The 17,490-nt window shown below is 45.1% G+C and overlaps 2 protein-coding genes across 8 annotated transcripts in view; both read right to left on the reverse strand.

Annotated features, from left to right (window-relative positions):
* The window catches only part of LOC118384802 (caskin-2-like), a 116,528-nt gene extending 112,040 nt beyond the window's left edge, over positions 1–4,488 (reverse strand). For all 7 annotated transcript variants that reach the window (XM_052519050.1, XM_052519054.1, XM_052519053.1 and 4 more), the window contains exon 1: positions 4,133–4,488. The gene's annotated coding sequence lies outside the window, so the exon portion shown is untranslated. The remainder of the gene's footprint in view (positions 1–4,132) is intronic.
* A 1,231-nt stretch (positions 4,489–5,719) lies between these two features.
* Positions 5,720–9,310, reverse strand: LOC118384196 (alpha-N-acetylgalactosaminide alpha-2,6-sialyltransferase 2-like; the record flags this gene model as incomplete). The annotated part of the gene is given in 6 exon segments (XM_035770522.1): positions 5,720–5,828; positions 5,830–5,891; positions 6,421–6,514; positions 6,610–6,693; positions 8,772–8,875; positions 9,203–9,310. Coding segments are annotated over 6 exon segments (561 nt in total), but the record flags the coding sequence as incomplete, so codon positions are not given.
* Positions 9,311–17,490: the final 8,180 nt, after the last annotated feature.

Consider the following 17,490-nt stretch of genomic DNA (forward strand, 5'->3'; position numbering starts at 1 on the left):
GATGGACATTTTTTTAGAGCCTTTTCAGCAAGTGAGCTGGTGTTATTTACAGTTTTCACTGAGGCTCTGAGATAAGGTTTTCAATGCTTGACCATGTATCAAATGCAATTTGAATTGGAGGGTACTTAAACTCTTCCAGCCCAATGGCCAAGAACAGTTGAGAGAAATGAGAGCAAGAAGTAGCCTAGTTAAGGAGTGTTTGTTGCTTTTAAACAATTTACCTATATTTGTTTCACTTAAGATTGTAGCAGAATTAGATGGAACTTGTGCATGAAACTACAATAACGCAAACTGTGATGTGTTCACGATCACACTGAACCAGTAAGTGGGCAGAGGAGGAGACAATGAATATGATGAGTCTCCTCTCCAGCTCAGTTAGCTACAGTACCATCCATTCCCCATTAGACAGCTCAGCAAGCGTTATAATGTCAAAACACGTTCGTTATTCACCAAATACGGAGTTTCACTGAGAAACTATTGTAATTTACTCCCGTCACGCCCTATAGAGACCGATTCATCGGAATGGCCGCGATTATTATTATTATTTTTTCAATAAAAAATGTAAATGTATAACTTTTATTTAACTAGGCAAGTCAGTTAAGAACACATTCTTATTTTCAATGACTGCCTAGGAACTGTGGGTTAACTGCCTTGTTCAGGGGCAAAACGACAGATTTTCACCTTGTCAGCTCAGGGGTTTCAATCTTGCAATCGCACAGTTAATTAGTCCAACGCTCTAACCATTGCACTCAACGAGTAGCCTGCCTGTTACGCGAATGCAGTAGAAGCCAAGGTAAATTGCTAGCTAGCATTAAACTTATCTTATAAAAAAACAATCAATCATAATCACTAGTTATAACTACTAATCCAGATTAGCAGGAAATATTAACCAGGTGAAATTGTGTCATTTCTCTTGCGTTCATTGCACGCAGAGTCAGGGTATATGCAACAGTTTGGGCTGCCTGGCTCACTGCGAACTAATTTGCCAGAATTTTACGTAATTATGACATACATTGAAGGTTGTGCAATGTAACAAGAATATTTAGACTTAGGGATGCCACCCGTTAGATTAAATACCGAACGGTTCCGTATTTCACTGAAATAATAAACTTTTTTTTCCCCGAAATGATAGTTTCCCAATTCGATCATATTAATGACCAAAGGCTCGTATTTCTGTGTGCTATTATGTTATAATTAAGTCTGATTTGATAGAACAGTCTGACTGAGCAGCAGCAGGCCCATAATCATTCATTCTAACAGCACTTTCGTGCGTGTTGCCAGCAGCTCTTCTCAAGCACAGCACTGTTTATGACTTCAAGCCTATCAGCCTAATGGCTGGTGTAACCGATGTGAAATGGCTAGCTAGTTAGCGGGGTGCGCGCTAATACTGTTTCAAACATCACTCACTTTTAGATTTGGAGTAGTTAAAAAAAAGCTGCGGCTTTTGTGGAGCGATGGGTAACGATGCTTCGAGTGTGGCTGTTGTCGATGTGTTCCTGGTTCGAGCCCAGGTAGGGGCGAGGAGGGGGACGGAAGCTATACTGTTACACTGGCAATACTATAGTGCCTATAAGAACATCCAATAGTCAAAGGTATATGAAATACAAATGGTATAGAGAGAAATAGTCTTTTAAAAACTATATTAACTACAACCTAAAACCTCTTACCTTGGAATATTGAAGTATCATGTTAAAAAGAACCACCAACTTTCATATGTTCTCATGTTCTGAGCAAGGAACTTAAAAGTTAGCTTTTTTTACATGGCACATAATTTACATGGCACACATTTTTACATGGCACATATTACTTTCTTCTCCAACACTTTGTTTTTGCATTATTTAAACCAAATTGAACATTTTCATTATTTCATTCATTCATTTCATTCATTTCATTCATTATTTCATTATTTATTTGGGGCTAAATTGATTTTATTTCTGTATTATATTAAGTGTTAATTCAGTATTGTTGTAATTGTCATTATTACAAATATATATATATATATTTTTACTATTAAATTATTATTTTATAACAATCGGCCGACTAATCAGTATCGGCTTTTTTTGGTCCTCCAATAATCGGCATCGAAAAATAATAATCAGTCGACCTCTAGTGTGGTGTAGCGCAGGGCAGTTCTCTAGGCCCTGTACTCTTTTCTATTTTTACCTATGACCTGCCACTGGGATTAAGGGGATCCTAATAAAATACCAAATACCAACAGATCTGTGAGAAACAGTGCTCGACAGGCGAGGGAGGAGGACACTGTCTAGTACCGGTGCCGCCGCCTCCCGCTAGCACAGACGGGAGTGACACTGTGATAGTTAACTAGCTAGCTAATCAGCGACACCATGTGCTATCTTGCTACTTAGAACACAGTGTCACCCCGACTCCTATGCACTGGAATAAACCTTGCTTGACAAGCGGGGACAAAGGAGACTGTCTACCAATCGTCCCCAACTCCCGCTAGCACAGCAGGCGGGAGGCGACACCATGGACTAGCTAGCTTGATAGTTAGCTCACTAACTAGCAAGCACACAGTGTCGTTAACTATCACGCTAGCTAGTCCATGGTGTCGCCTCCCGCCTGCTGTGCTAGCAGGAGGTGGGGACGATTGGTAGACAGTGTCCTTTTTTTAAGCTAACTAGCAAGCACATGGTGTCGCTAGCACACAGTGTGCTGTGTACCGGTTCTTAGGACTAGCTGGCTAAGCTAGTACACAGTGTCCTTCACTCCCGCCTGGCGAGCACCTGCCCTCGCCAGGGGCGAAAGACACCATCTACCGGTGTATGGCTAGCTAGCTACTGTTGCCGCACCTTCTTCTGTGAGTTTATTGGCGGCTGGCATCCAACATTATTGTGCATTAACCCCACTTACTGTACTGGAGCGCCCCCGCCTCCTGCCTGTCCTAACTTAAAAATGTACCAATAGAAGTATAAAGAGGGGTTCCTGCAGATGCAGGAATACCCACATGCAGGAACGCCCTGAATTACAGGCCAATTGTACCCTTCTCCTCATTACTGCCATGCACAGGTCAGCTGATACAGCAGGAGTGCAGTATCCCAAAATATCATTGATAAAACATTTATTTCGACCTTTTTTGGAAGTACATACCGGGTGTGAAGGCAGTAAATGACGATAGTTGCTCAGTGAAACTCCATATTTGGTGAGTATAACAAACATATTGACATAACGTTTGCAGAGCTGTCTAATAGAAACATGAATGGTGGCTAACTGGGCTAGAGAGGCTACTCGTAATATTCATCTTCTCCTCCTCTACCCAGTTCAGATCAACCTGGCCAGGAAATTCATGTACAGCAAAGTGTTGCTATGTAAACATACACCGTTTTGAGAAAGTTCAGTGTGCACAGCAGGATCCCACTAATGAGATGGTGTCTGCACAGCACAGGTCTGCAGTCTGCACTGTTCTTTTGTGTGAAAATTGCTTGCTACATTACATAACCTGACAGTCTCAGTACACCACACACCCAAAGAGGTGCACAGGGCGTAAGCAAAGCTGTCATTCCCAATAACAGTGATCATGTCCTCCTCTTCCCCCACCAAGGCCATTAGCTGCTAGTCTTTTCATGCTTCAAGCGGTCACACAATATGAATGTGTGTTTGAGAGGTTAGAGTGTGTAGCTGGTGATGGGGTGCAACTTTATTCACTGGTCCCAATGGAGAACTACACCATGATGTAGGATTTAGATTATGGATCATATATTGCCAATAATGTGTTTTTAGAAATAGACCTAGTTATTTTATTGTTCATCCAACTGTAAGATACTTTTATAATTGAGTAATAACTATCCATAAATAAGACACATTACAAAGCATGGCGCAAACGTGCAATGCAACTTGAACTGGACTGGGTTATTATTAAATGAAAAATACCATTAGCTAGTAGCTTTTACTCCATATGTAGCAAGCCTATCACTTTGGCTAGCATCTACTTTTCAATATCGCGGTTGCTTCGTTCACTAAAATAACATGGCTAGCTAGCTAGCAAAGCTAAGAAGTGTGCTAGCGACCTTCGGACTGAACTTCTTAACTAGCAACACTAGTTCCCCGAGCCTGTCGGTAGGGGCCATTCCTGTCTTATCCATAATTATAACGATTGAATTCACATTTGTCTTACCTTATACAGTGTTGTTGTTGCATGTTAGAAAACGGGAATACATGTCAAGGTGGCAGTTTTCAGAGAGCCTTCCAAGGTCCAAGCAAAAGTAATCGTAGCCTTCCAATAACTCAAGGAAAGTAATTGAGTCAGTCTCCCACAAAAAGCGAATCTTAGTACTCCTCTTATGTCCAGTAAACACATAACCTACTCATCACAAATATATGTGAAATATAAAAATATATTAAAGTTTGTATAATTTGATGCAATATTTTCCAACTCCGACGCGAAAGCCAGACTCCACTACATTGTCACTTGCTCCGTCAGATCCAATCCAATGTGTTCGTCCCTCCCACGGTCCTCTGTCCCCGCTTTCCCCTCCTCCGCTTCCAAAAAGAACGAGCTGTGCGACCCGACTCGCGCCAGTGGGACTTGAAATGATATGACGTAAATAATAATAAATAATATAAATAAATACATAACATGCACTACACTACATTTTAAAGCCAGAATCCCTAGTTGTACATACATTTTTAATATATACGAATTGATTATTAAAGATGACAAATGCCTATGAGCTTAGTTCAACTGTTGTACCCAATCAGAACCAAAAATGTGTTTGTAAACAATGTAAATGTATTTAAACAAACTGTATAGCCTCAAAACATGGTTACAACTATAATGTTGATATCATGGCTGGTCAGTCCTTGCATCCATAGCTCTATGAATTTGAGTTACAATTTGGTTACGTTTCTCCTGGCCCATCCCTCAGCTTTTTACCAAAATAGAGGCCGCTGATCGCTTTGCTATTGTTTCAATTAAGGACTCTAGCTTTAATTAGGTTTGTAGTAAAATTAAATATTTGTTGATAGAATATAACAATTGCACATAAGATGCCATCCCATAACATTTTACACAGCTGTCAGTTGCAGAAAATGGCCATAACACAGCTTTCCCCAAAAATGTGTACAATTTGTTACAAGTGGTCATTATCTTGCCTTTACAGTGAATTACATAATCTAGCAGCATTCACGAGTCTATTATCAGGATTTCATTCATAACAGACACTGGAGATCCATGTATGTAGGTAACAATAGCTCAGCAGATCAAAGCTTGACACAAGAATGTGTCACTTTGTCTTTATTGTGGCTTGGAGTAACCTATCCTTGGATAGGCACTGTGCAAAGAGGCTGCACGTCAAAGCTCATTTACAAAAAGGTTGGCATGAATGGACTGCTGGCTTCATAATGTGAATGCTTTCATTGTGAGTCCCAGTCAAACCTGACAGTTTCTAATGAGACTAGGCATTGCAGGAAAATGAGAAAGAGGACTGACCGAGAGACTATAGTCTCGGCTCCCTGCACCTGCCTTCACAGAGAAGATAAGGGTTGTTCAAATGATCAAAGAAGGCCTGATCCCACAAACAGACGCTTGGAACACCTGAGCTTGGCTTTACACCGTCAAAGGCCTTTAATGTTGCTGTGAGACTAATGACAAAGGACGCCACACAACTCCAGCAGCCACTCCTTCAGAGGGACTACCTCCATGGCATACATAGGAGTTCATTTCAAGGAAGGCTTTTCACATGAAAATACAATTGAGTGTCCATCATTTTACTTTTGTCCTCTTGTGCAGTGACATTACTTTTCGTGCATGCAGTACCTCCCACAGCCAGCTCTCCATCTGCATGTCGTGATTGGCATAGAAGCGCAGCGGCAGCATCACAGTAGTGGTCAGAGAAGTCTGCAAAGTTTTTTGTGATGAAACCATATGCAGACACCTGCAGGAAGGTATGTGATTTGTTCACTTATGCATGAATTGCATTCTCAGTCAGCTGTGTAAATATTTGCATGCATTGTTTCAGTATAGCACCATCTAGCCTTCAATACAGATGTAGGATCTTAATTTGATCATCCTGTTGCAGTAGAACTTTCCTGAAAAGCAGGAAATTAAATACTTTTGTGACATTTGAGATTTAAAAAGGCTTCTGAAGTTTGTAATTTCCACTTTTACATTTCAGACTTGATTTTCCCTTACAAAAAAAACATATCAACCCCTACAAAAAAGTTCATTCATTATAATCCACATTTACTGTTTCTGTAGGATTATGTTAATGAATTACATCTGACACAATCAATATGGAATAACAGTATATGGAGTCTATACCAGGACTATAAACAGAGGTTGTCATGGTTTCCCAATAAATCACTTCCATACTGGCCAAGTTGCCATATGTCATTAGACACTTGGTTGGTTAAACAGTGACCAATAGATGACCAAGGGCAAAGCGTGTGGTGATGTGACCTGACCTGGTCGCACATGTGCAGGGCGGTTAGAAGCATCAGAGCACCAGTGCTGGGCATGTAGAGCTGACTGTACTTCAGCAGGGGAGACTTCAGAAACCTGTGCAGCATTGACAGCCAACAGTCATTAGTGTCAAAAGCAGACAATAATGATCTAAAAGTCTCAATTTAACCTGGCAATACGAGTCCCCTTACCTTTGCATTACATATGTAATAAAATCTGGATGAAGCATTTTAAAGTGCTTAACTGGTGCTTTAAATCCAAAGTATCGAGAGGACCTGTTTGAGGGGATAAATGTAGTAAGGGGTGAAAAAACGTTCCATTAAGAACGTCAAAAAGTACATAGCAAGGGAGCTTACAAAAAGATGAGTATCATCAAGTGAATTGTATGCGTTAAGCCCTTACCACCACTCACAAGATTCTATCCATTGCACACCGCACCACATTCATAGAAATACAACAGCACCATCTTGTGGTAATAAATTGATTTACAACTGAGAAGCCTATTCACCAGCATAAGCGCAAGATCATTGCGCTTTCTTTGCCCACAGTACTTCAACACACCATTGTATCATGCTGTTCAAAAGTACATTTACATTACATTTAAGTCATTTAGCAGACGCTCTTATCCAGAGCGACTTACAAATTGGTGCATTCACCTTATGACATCCAGTGGAACAGCCACTTTACAATAGTGCATCTAAATCTTTTAAGGGGAGGGGGTGAGATTACTTTATCCTATCCTAGGTATTCCTTAAAGAGGTGGGGTTTCAGGTGTCTCCGGAAGGTGGTGATTGACTCCGCTGTCCTGGCGTCGTGAGGGAGTTTGTTCCACCATTGGGGGCCAGAGCAGCGAACAGTTTTGACTGGGCTGAGCGGGAACTGTACTTCCTCAGTGGTAGGGAGGCGAGCAGGCCAGAGGTGGATGAACGCAGTGCCCTTGTTTGGGTGTAGGGCCTGATCAGAGCCTGGAGGTACTGAGGTGCCGTTCCCCTCACAGCTCCGTAGGCAAGCACCATGGTCTTGTAGCGGATGCGAGCTTCAACTGGAAGCCAGTGGAGAGAGCGGAGGAGCGGGGTGACGTGAGAGAACTTGGGAAGGTTGAACACCAGACAGGCTGCGGCGTTCTGGATGAGTTGTAGGGGTTTAATGGCACAGGCAGGAGCCCAGCCAACAGCGAGTTGCAGTAATCCAGACGGGAGATGACAAGTGCCTGGATTAGGACCTGCGCCGCTTCCTGTGTGAGGCAGGGTCGTACTCTGCGGATGTTGTAGAGCATGAACCTACAGGAACGGGCCACCGCCTTGATGTTAGTTGAGAACGACAGGGTGTTGTCCAGGATCACGCCAAGGTTCTTAGCGCTCTGGGAGGAGGACACAATGGAGTTGTCAACCGTGATGGCGAGATCATGGAACGGGCAGTCCTTCCCCGGGAGGAAGAGCAGCTCCGTCTTGCCGAGGTTCAGCTTGAGGTGGTGATCCGTCATCCACACTGATATGTCTGCCAGACATGCAGAGATGCGATTCGCCACCTGGTCATCAGAAGGGGGAAAGGAGAAGATTAATTGTGTGTCGTCTGCATAGCAATGATAGGAGAGACCATGTGAGGTTATGACATAGCCAAGTGACTTGGTGTATAGCGAGAATAGGAGAGGGCCTAGAACAGAGCCCTGGGGGACACCAGTGGTGAGAGCGCGTGGTGAGGAGACAGATTCTCGCCACGCCACCTGGTAGGAGCGACCTGTCAGGTAGGACGCAATCCAAGCGTGGGCCGCGCCGGAGATGCCCAACTCGGAGAGGGTGGAGAGGAGGATCTGATGGTTCACAGTATCGAAGGCAGCCGATAGGTCTAGAAGGATGAGAGCAGAGGAGAGAGAGTTGGCTTTAGCAGTGCGGAGCGCCTCCGTGATACAGAGAAGAGCAGTCTCAGTTGAATGACTAGTCTTGAAACCTGACTGATTTGGATCAAGAAGGTCATTCTGAGAGAGATAGCGGGAGAGCTGGCCAAGGACGGCACGTTCAAGAGTTTTGGAGAGAAAAGAAAGAAGGGATACTGGTCTGTAGTTGTTGACATCGGAGGGATCGAGTGTAGGTTTTTTCAGAAGGGGTGCAACTCTCGCTCTCTTGAAGATGGAAGGGACGTAGCCAGCGGTCAGGGATGAGTTGATGAGCGAGGTGAGGTAAGGGAGAAGGTCTCCGGAAATGGTCTGGAGAAGAGAGGAGGGGATAGGGTCAAGCGGGCAGGTTGTTGGGCGGCCGGCCGTCACAAGACGCGAGATTTCATCTGGAGAGAGAGGGGAGAAAGATGTACTACTCTTCTTATTGTGGGCTTCACATATGTGACCCTCTCAACTCACCAGTCCCCCTTGTCATGACCGGAGGTGACAGTGAGACCCTGGATAGCAGCTGACATCATCACATAGTCCCGTTCGTTGGACGGAATGAAGATGTATCGGACTCTCTGCAGATAGGGAATAGTCAAAGCTTTAAGGAATAGTTGCATAAACAACCACTCAGAGTATGACAAATTCCTAACACTTTAAAATGGACCGGATTCAACACTGTAGCCCAGGGTTTCCCAAACTTGGTCCTCTTGATCCCAAGGGGTGCATGTTTTGGTTTATGCCCTAGCACTTCACAGCTGATTCAAATAATAAACTAATTATCAAGCTTTGATCATTTGAATCAACTGTATAGTGTTAGGGCATAAACCAAAACGTGCACCCCTTGAGGTCCAGAGGCCAGAGTTTGGGAAACGCTGCTTGTAGCCTGTCCCACAAATTCCTACCTGTCCCTGTGGGACCTTGGTGAAGCCATCTTTTCTGTAAGAATTGAGGGAATTCTTCATAGTGTTTGTGGTGAACCCATAGAAAGATGTCTTTGTGCCCACGTCCAAGTGAAGTATTTGGTTAATTTAGGACATGTCTGAACAGTAATAAAAATGAGGTCAGTTGTGGGATATAGAGCACAAATATGTTAGACACATTAGCCTAGTGTAACGTTCGTAGTTGGAAGGATTGGACCAAGGTGCAGTGTGGAAGGAGTTCATCATATTTATTCATTTGAACCAGCAACAAAACAAATCAAGTGTAACAAAACGAACGTGCAGCTTTGTAGTGCAAAAGGCTATAATACAAAGACAAGTTCCCACACCAAACAGTGGGAAAAGGCTGCCTAAATATGATCCCCAATCAGAGACAACGATAGACAGCTGCCTCTGATTGGGAACCATACCAAGCCAACCTAGAAATAAATAAACTAGAATGCCCACCCTAGTCACACCCCGACCTAACCAAAATAGAGAATAAAGGATCTCTAAGGTCAGGGCATGACACCTCGTCAGTAGCTTTACCATTAACCACAAATTCAGATCTTGACAAAATGGCAAGCATACATGTGAAGACACCAGCAACACTGGAACCTCAAACAATCTCTCATTTAGTAAAACATTTGAGTTTCAACTTTCAGCAACAAAAATTAAGGTAGAGTCTTATGAATGGGAAATTGATTATTACAAACTCCCCCAAAAAATGCATCAATTTGATAAATGTAATCTCATCTGCCAAAATCGAACCATTCCACAATAAGACACAAGAAAACTACAGTCGCAGTAGGTTGAGTGTGTCAATGTCTCAGTTGAATGCAACAGGTCATAAAACTGTCAGGGTTGATGGATTACAGGGATGAAGATACAGGTAGTTGATTTGAATGGATTACATTTTTATGGACAATGGTTTCCCAATTAACTAAGTAGCCTAGATTACATTCTTCCAACGTTTTAGAATATACAAATGTTTGTGAGGGAAAACCATTTTTTTAAATGCAGAATATTCACCTGTTTGCAAGTCTGTCGTGGAAGAAGTCCAGGTCATAGTATTGTCCATACATAATCATGGTTATAGTAACACTTACACAAAAAGCCCCCACTAGGAAGACACACTTCCTCCAAGAAATCGGCATATTTCTCAACTAGAGAACATAATATCTTGTGCTGTTTGAGTATCAAAAAAAAAGTTTGCATTTAACTTTCTGTTACAAGTCATTTACTGCTCTAAATCCCAGGTGAGTCAGTTGGGTGAACAAGGTCCATATCCTTAATGCTCCATGTGTTGTGCACAACAGGAGCAAAACAATTTTCCTTTGTGTCTTTTTTCAGTCAGACTATGATCTGTCCCACAGAGTATGATTGTGTTGTCTCTGTCCTGTTTTTATTTTTAGCTCTCAATATAACGACACATGGCGAGACTCAGATGCAGACACAGGAGGCAGAAGGTTCGAGTCTCTGATATTTCTTAAACAACAAGAGACAGGTCAAGGACAGGTAAAAGTGAATTAACCAGGTCAGAGATCCAAACGGTACAGGGAGGCAGGCGGGCCCAGAGTCAGGTCAGGCTGAATGTTCAGGCAAGCGGGCGGGCTCAGAGTCAGGTCAGGCTGAATGTTCAGGCAGGTGGGCTCAGAGTCAGGTCAGGCTGAATGTTCAGGCAGGTGGGCTCAGAGTCAGGTCAGGCTGAATGTTCAGGAAGGTGGGCTCAGAGTCAGGTCAGGCTGAATGTTCAGGAAGGTGGGCTCAGAGTCAGGTCAGGCTGAATGTTCAGGCAGGTGGGCTCAGAGTCAGGTCAGGCTGAATGTTCAGGAAGGTGGGCTCAGAGTCAGGTCAGGCTGAATGTTCAGGCAGGTGGGCTCAGAGTCAGGTCAGGCTGAATGTTCAGGAAGGCTGAATGTTCAGGCAGGCGGGCTCAGAGTCAGGGCAGGCAAAAAGTCAAAACCAGGAGCACAGAAAAAAACCACACTGGTTGACTTGACAAGACAAACTGGCAAAAGACAGGAAAATTAAGAAGTATTAACGAGATTTGGAAGATAAGATCAACGGACTAATATCTCTGGCGAGACTCAAAACACAAGAAACCAAAAAAAAATGGAAGAGACAAGCCGATGACAGATGCAGAGTGCCTCTGTCAGACCGACTATCCACAGACAGCATTAACTCTGGCTCCTCTACCAATTGTGAACGTTTTGGGGACAACGTTGAGGCCAACACCCCCAGCATGTAAGAGGGTTAGACACATACGTCAGGGGAAGAAGAAATCCACTACCACCCCGCGACACCTATCAATTGAGACCCAGGACGAGCCCACAGTCCAACAGGAGCTAAATGTCTTAAACTTATCAAGTAAGTGACATCCGCTCACCTCAGTGTTTTCAATAAGTGGGTACAAATAACATTTGTACCCACTGCATACATTAATGACTTTGATGTCCAAATAGATCTATTCAAGTTTTTCGTAATCTGAGATTGGGTGAGTTCTTTGATAAGAGTGATACTTACATGACTCCAATTGAAATGTCATCCTCAGTGAGATGTATACCACACTAATCAATAGACTTACCTGTCCTACCGTGAGTCAAGGAGGAGATGGAGCCATGAACCCAGCTGGGGTACCTGAGAACTCTGAGAGAACCACATTTAGAGCAGAAAGTTCATTTGTACACCCCCCCCCAAACGCAATGCCTCCATAGAAACCTTCTGTAGGATTGTTGAAAAGGATGTAGGTGACTTACTGAAAGATAAACAGAAACACAAATGATATGATAACCTGAGTAGAGACAAGAGACAAGCTCTTCAGGACTTAGAGTCAGATCCTTCGATTATCATAAAAAAATGTGTCAAAGGAGAAGGAATTTGTATACAAAATAAATGTGACTGTGTGAATGAATGTCGCCGACAACTATCTAAAGGTATCTAAAGGTGACTTCAATCACAAACTGAATTGTGACCCAACCCTGGAATTCCAGCATAATCTCATCCACAGTGGAACGCTGTTGGGAATCAGGACAATTCACTAAACAAGAAGTTGAATTTCTGTGTGAAATTACAGTCGCTAAATTACACAAACAAGTATCTCCTCCTCCAGGTAGACCCAGTGTCTCCTCCTCCAGGTAGACCCAGTGTCTCCTCCTCCAGGTAGACCCAGTGTCTCCTCCTCCAGGTAGACCCAGTGTCTCCTCCTCCAGGTAGACCCAGTGTCTCCTCCTCCAGGTAGACCCAGTGTCTCCTCCTCCAGGTAGACCCAGTGTCTCCTCCTCCAGGTAGACCCAGTGTCTCCTCCTCCAGGTAGACCCAGTGTCTCCTCCTCCAGGTAGACCCAGTGTCTCCTCCTCCAGGTAGACCCAGTGTCTCCTCCTCCAGGTAGACCCAGTGTCTCCTCCTCCAGGTAGACCCAGTGTCTCCTCCTCCAGGTAGACCCAGTGTCTCCTCCTCCAGGTAGACCCAGTGTCTCCTCCTCCAGGTAGACCCAGTATCTCCTCCTCCAGGTAGACCCAGTATCTCCTCCTCCAGGTAGACCCAGTATCTCCTCCTCCAGGTAGACCCAGTGTCTCCTCCTCCAGGTAGACCCAGTATCTCCTCCTCCAGGTAGACCCAGTATCTCCTCCTCCAGGTAGACCCAGTATCTCCTCCTCCAGGTAGACCCAGTATCTCCTCCTCCAGGTAGACCCAGTGTCTCCTCCCCCAGGTAGACCCAGTATCTCCTCCTCCAGGTAGACCCAGTATCTCCTCCTCCAGGTAGACCCAGTATCTCCTCCTCCAGGTAGACTCAGTGTCTCCTCCTCCAGGTAGACCCAGTGTCTCCTCCTCCAGGTAGACCCAGTATCTCCTCCTCCAGGTAGACCCAGTGTCTCCTCCTCCAGGTAGACCCAGTGTCTCCTCCTCCAGGTAGACCCAGTGTCTCCTCCTCCAGGTAGACCCAGTGTCTCCTCCTCCAGGTAGACCCAGTATCTCCTCCTCCAGGTAGACCCAGTGTCTCCTCCTCCAGGTAGACCCAGTATCTCCTCCTCCAGGTAGACCCAGTATCTCCTCCTCCAGGTAGACCCAGTATCTCCTCCTCCAGGTAGACCCAGTGTCTCCTCCTCCAGGTAGACCCAGTGTCTCCTCCTCCAGGTAGACCCAGTGTCTCCTCCTCCAGGTAGACCCAGTGTCTCCTCCTCCAGGTAGACCCAGTGTCTCCTCCTCCAGGTAGACCCAGTGTCTCCTCCTCCAGGTAGACCCAGTGTCTCCTCCTCCAGGTAGACCCAGTGTCTCCTCCTCCAGGTAGACCCAGTGTCTCCTCCTCCAGGTAGACCCAGTGTCTCCTCCTCCAGGTAGACCCGGTGTCTCCTCCTCCAGGTAGACCCAGTGTCTCCTCCTCCAGGTAGACCCAGTGTCTCCTCCTCCAGGTAGACCCGGTGTCTCCTCCTCCAGGTAGACCCAGTGTCTCCTCCTCCAGGTAGACCCAGTGTCTCCTCCTCCAGGTAGACCCAGTGTCTCCTCCTCCAGGTAGACCCAGTGTCCCCCCCAAAAGGCAATGCCTCCATAGAAACCTTCTGTAGGATTGTTGAAAAGGATGTAGGTGACTTACTGAAAGATAAACAGAAACACAAATGATATGATAACCTGAGTAGAGACAAGAGACAAGCTCTTCAGGACTTAGAGTCAGATCCTTCGATTATCATAAAAAAATGTGTCAAAGGAGAAGGAATTTGTATACAAAATAAATGTGACTGTGTGAATGAATGTCGCCGACAACTATCTAAAGGTATCTAAAGGTGACTTCAATCACAAACTGAATTGTGACCCAACCCTGGAATTCCAGCATAATCTCATCCACAGTGGAACGCTGTTGGGAATCAGGACAATTCACTAAACAAGAAGTTGAATTTCTGTGTGAAATTACAGTCGCTAAATTACACAAACAAGTATCTCCTCCTCCAGGTAGACCCAGTGTCTCCTCCTCCAGGTAGACCCAGTGTCTCCTCCTCCAGGTAGACCCAGTGTCTCCTCCTCCAGGTAGACCCAGTGTCTCCTCCTCCAGGTAGACCCAGTGTCTCCTCCTCCAGGTAGACCCAGTGTCTCCTCCTCCAGGTAGACCCAGTGTCTCCTCCTCCAGGTAGACCCAGTGTCTCCTCCTCCAGGTAGACCCAGTGTCTCCTCCTCCAGGTAGACCCAGTGTCTCCTCCTCCAGGTAGACCCAGTGTCTCCTCCTCCAGGTAGACCCAGTGTCTCCTCCTCCAGGTAGACCCAGTGTCTCCTCCTCCAGGTAGACCCAGTATCTCCTCCTCCAGGTAGACCCAGTGTCTCCTCCTCCAGGTAGACCCAGTATCTCCTCCTCCAGGTAGACCCAGTATCTCCTCCTCCAGGTAGACCCAGTATCTCCTCCTCCAGGTAGACCCAGTGTCTCCTCCTCCAGGTAGACCCAGTATCTCCTCCTCCAGGTAGACCCAGTGTCTCCTCCCCCAGGTAGACCCAGTATCTCCTCCTCCAGGTAGACCCAGTGTCTCCTCCCCCAGGTAGACCCAGTATCTCCTCCTCCAGGTAGACCCAGTATCTCCTCCTCCAGGTAGACCCAGTATCTCCTCCTCCAGGTAGACTCAGTGTCTCCTCCTCCAGGTAGACCCAGTGTCTCCTCCTCCAGGTAGACCCAGTATCTCCTCCTCCAGGTAGACCCAGTGTCTCCTCCTCCAGGTAGACCCAGTGTCTCCTCCTCCAGGTAGACCCAGTGTCTCCTCCTCCAGGTAGACCCAGTGTCTCCTCCTCCAGGTAGACCCAGTGTCTCCTCCTCCAGGTAGACCCAGTGTCTCCTCCTCCAGGTAGACCCAGTATCTCCTCCTCCAGGTAGACCCAGTATCTCCTCCTCCAGGTAGACCCAGTATCTCCTCCTCCAGGTAGACCCAGTGTCTCCTCCTCCAGGTAGACCCAGTGTCTCCTCCTCCAGGTAGACCCAGTGTCTCCTCCTCCAGGTAGACCCAGTGTCTCCTCCTCCAGGTAGACCCAGTGTCTCCTCCTCCAGGTAGACCCAGTGTCTCCTCCTCCAGGTAGACCCAGTGTCTCCTCCTCCAGGTAGACCCAGTGTCTCCTCCTCCAGGTAGACCCAGTGTCTCCTCCTCCAGGTAGACCCAGTGTCTCCTCCTCCAGGTAGACCCGGTGTCTCCTCCTCCAGGTAGACCCAGTGTCTCCTCCTCCAGGTAGACCCAGTGTCTCCTCCTCCAGGTAGACCCGGTGTCTCCTCCTCCAGGTAGACCCAGTGTCTCCTCCTCCAGGTAGACCCAGTGTCTCCTCCCCCAGGTAGACCCAGTGTCTCTTCCTCCAGGTAGACCCAGTGTCCCCCCCCCAACTAGGCTAACCTGTATGTGGGACAATTTGAAGAAGCATTCCTTTTTAAAACAGACACACACTCCTTACTTTCTAAAATAATTCTATGGAAGAGATATATAGATGATGTCTTTGTGCTCTGGGAAGGTAGCCAGCAGGAACTAAATTAATTCCAAAGTCTACTAAATGAGAGGTCTGAATACCTCAAATTCACCATGGAGACTGATGAGAGAAAAATAAACTACCTGGATTTATGGATTATGAAAGAGAAGGATGCATTACACACAGACTTATACACAAAGCCCACAGATCGCAAAACCTTGCAATGTGCAGATAGTATCCCCTTCCCCTCAAGAATGGTCTACCATATAGCCAGTTAATGTAAGGTTAAACGAATATGTGGCCACCAGTCAGATTTTGACCACAATGCTAAAACAATGACAGATAAATTAAAAATGAGATGCTGCAAGGACAAAACTCTTGATGCGGCAATGATGAAAATATCTCAAAAACCAAGTGATGAATTACTAAAAACTCAACCAAAGAAGAAAAACAACGCAACCGTCTTTTGTACTAAGTACACCAAGGGTTCTGAGAAAATGAAAGCATTTCTGAAAAAGCACTGGCATATTCTGCAATCAGACAAAAAAAATCGTCCACCTCTTCAAGGAACCCCCACTGATGGTCTATAGGCGTGGTCGCAATATTGGAGATAGTTCGGTGAGATCTGACATGACCACTCAGACACTCTTGACACCTATTCCAAATGGGAACTACAAATGTGGCTCATGCCAATTATTTTTACAGTGTCACTAATTAATTTTAATTAACTTAATCATTATGACACACCCCTCACCACTGTCATTGATTACACTAATTGCACTGTGCTTTATACATAACCTGGTTCAAGTATTTATGACATTACCCTGGGGAAGGCACAGTGATGTCGAAACGTTGGTAAATACCCATTACATTTTTGGGAGATTATACATGCAGTGTGCGACTTTATTTGGATAGTTTAAAAGACAAACAGAGAACACAGGAATAAATACCCTGGGAATAATGGGGAAAATGGGTGACACCTGGACGTGGGTGGAGACAATCACAAAGACAGGTGAAAGAGATCAGGGCGTGATAGTCAATGCACCTTCCTCGTGTGTGGAGTTGGGGGTTTATTTTTATGGAAATGCTCCAATTCACACCAACTAGCAGTTTAAAGAGGTGTGGCCATAATTAGGGAAATTCGGGCAGGCTTGCCTTTCAATGATTATTTATAACCTCTACCTTTTTAACTTGCTTACACTTGATTATATGATTAGAGTACAATTTGAGGAGAGCATAGTGTACATGTCATGCATTACATGTTCATTACAGGTGCCATTGTAGCTAGGATTTTAAGGCCTTGTCTTTGGAGTTATGAAATCATTGCTAGTGCCATATAAGAATTCTCCTAAATTCTAAGACTCATTACGTTACTTAAGCTGCGTTTAGACAGAATGCTCAAATCTGATCTTTTTTTTAACTAATTGGTATTTGGACTAATCAGATCAGCTCTGAAAAATACCTGATGTGAAAAGATCTGATGTGATTGGTCAAAATACAATTTAGTGGACAAACGTTCAGAATTGGGCTGTCTGTGTAAACACATCCTTTGTGTTCTAGAAATGACAGAGTGGAATCGATATAGGGGAGTAAGTAATTACAGGGATTTCAGTCCATCTGCAAATCTTTTTCCAGCATGACAGAATAGGATTGGGTTTTAATTGGTCTCGAGCTGATGACAGGACCCTTCAACCAGTAGAGCCCATTTCCCTTCCTTGACTAGATAAATAACCAACGGCCAGGGGGAGCACTGAGAGACCAACAGCAGATGTCATGGTGATTCCTGTCCAGACCAGAAGAATGCAGCACAGATCAGAATGGGAACTCTGCTGCATACCAGAATGTAT

This window comes from Oncorhynchus keta, chromosome 5, assembly GCF_023373465.1.
Source record: "Oncorhynchus keta strain PuntledgeMale-10-30-2019 chromosome 5, Oket_V2, whole genome shotgun sequence".
Classification (NCBI taxonomy): domain Eukaryota; kingdom Metazoa; phylum Chordata; class Actinopteri; order Salmoniformes; family Salmonidae; genus Oncorhynchus; species Oncorhynchus keta.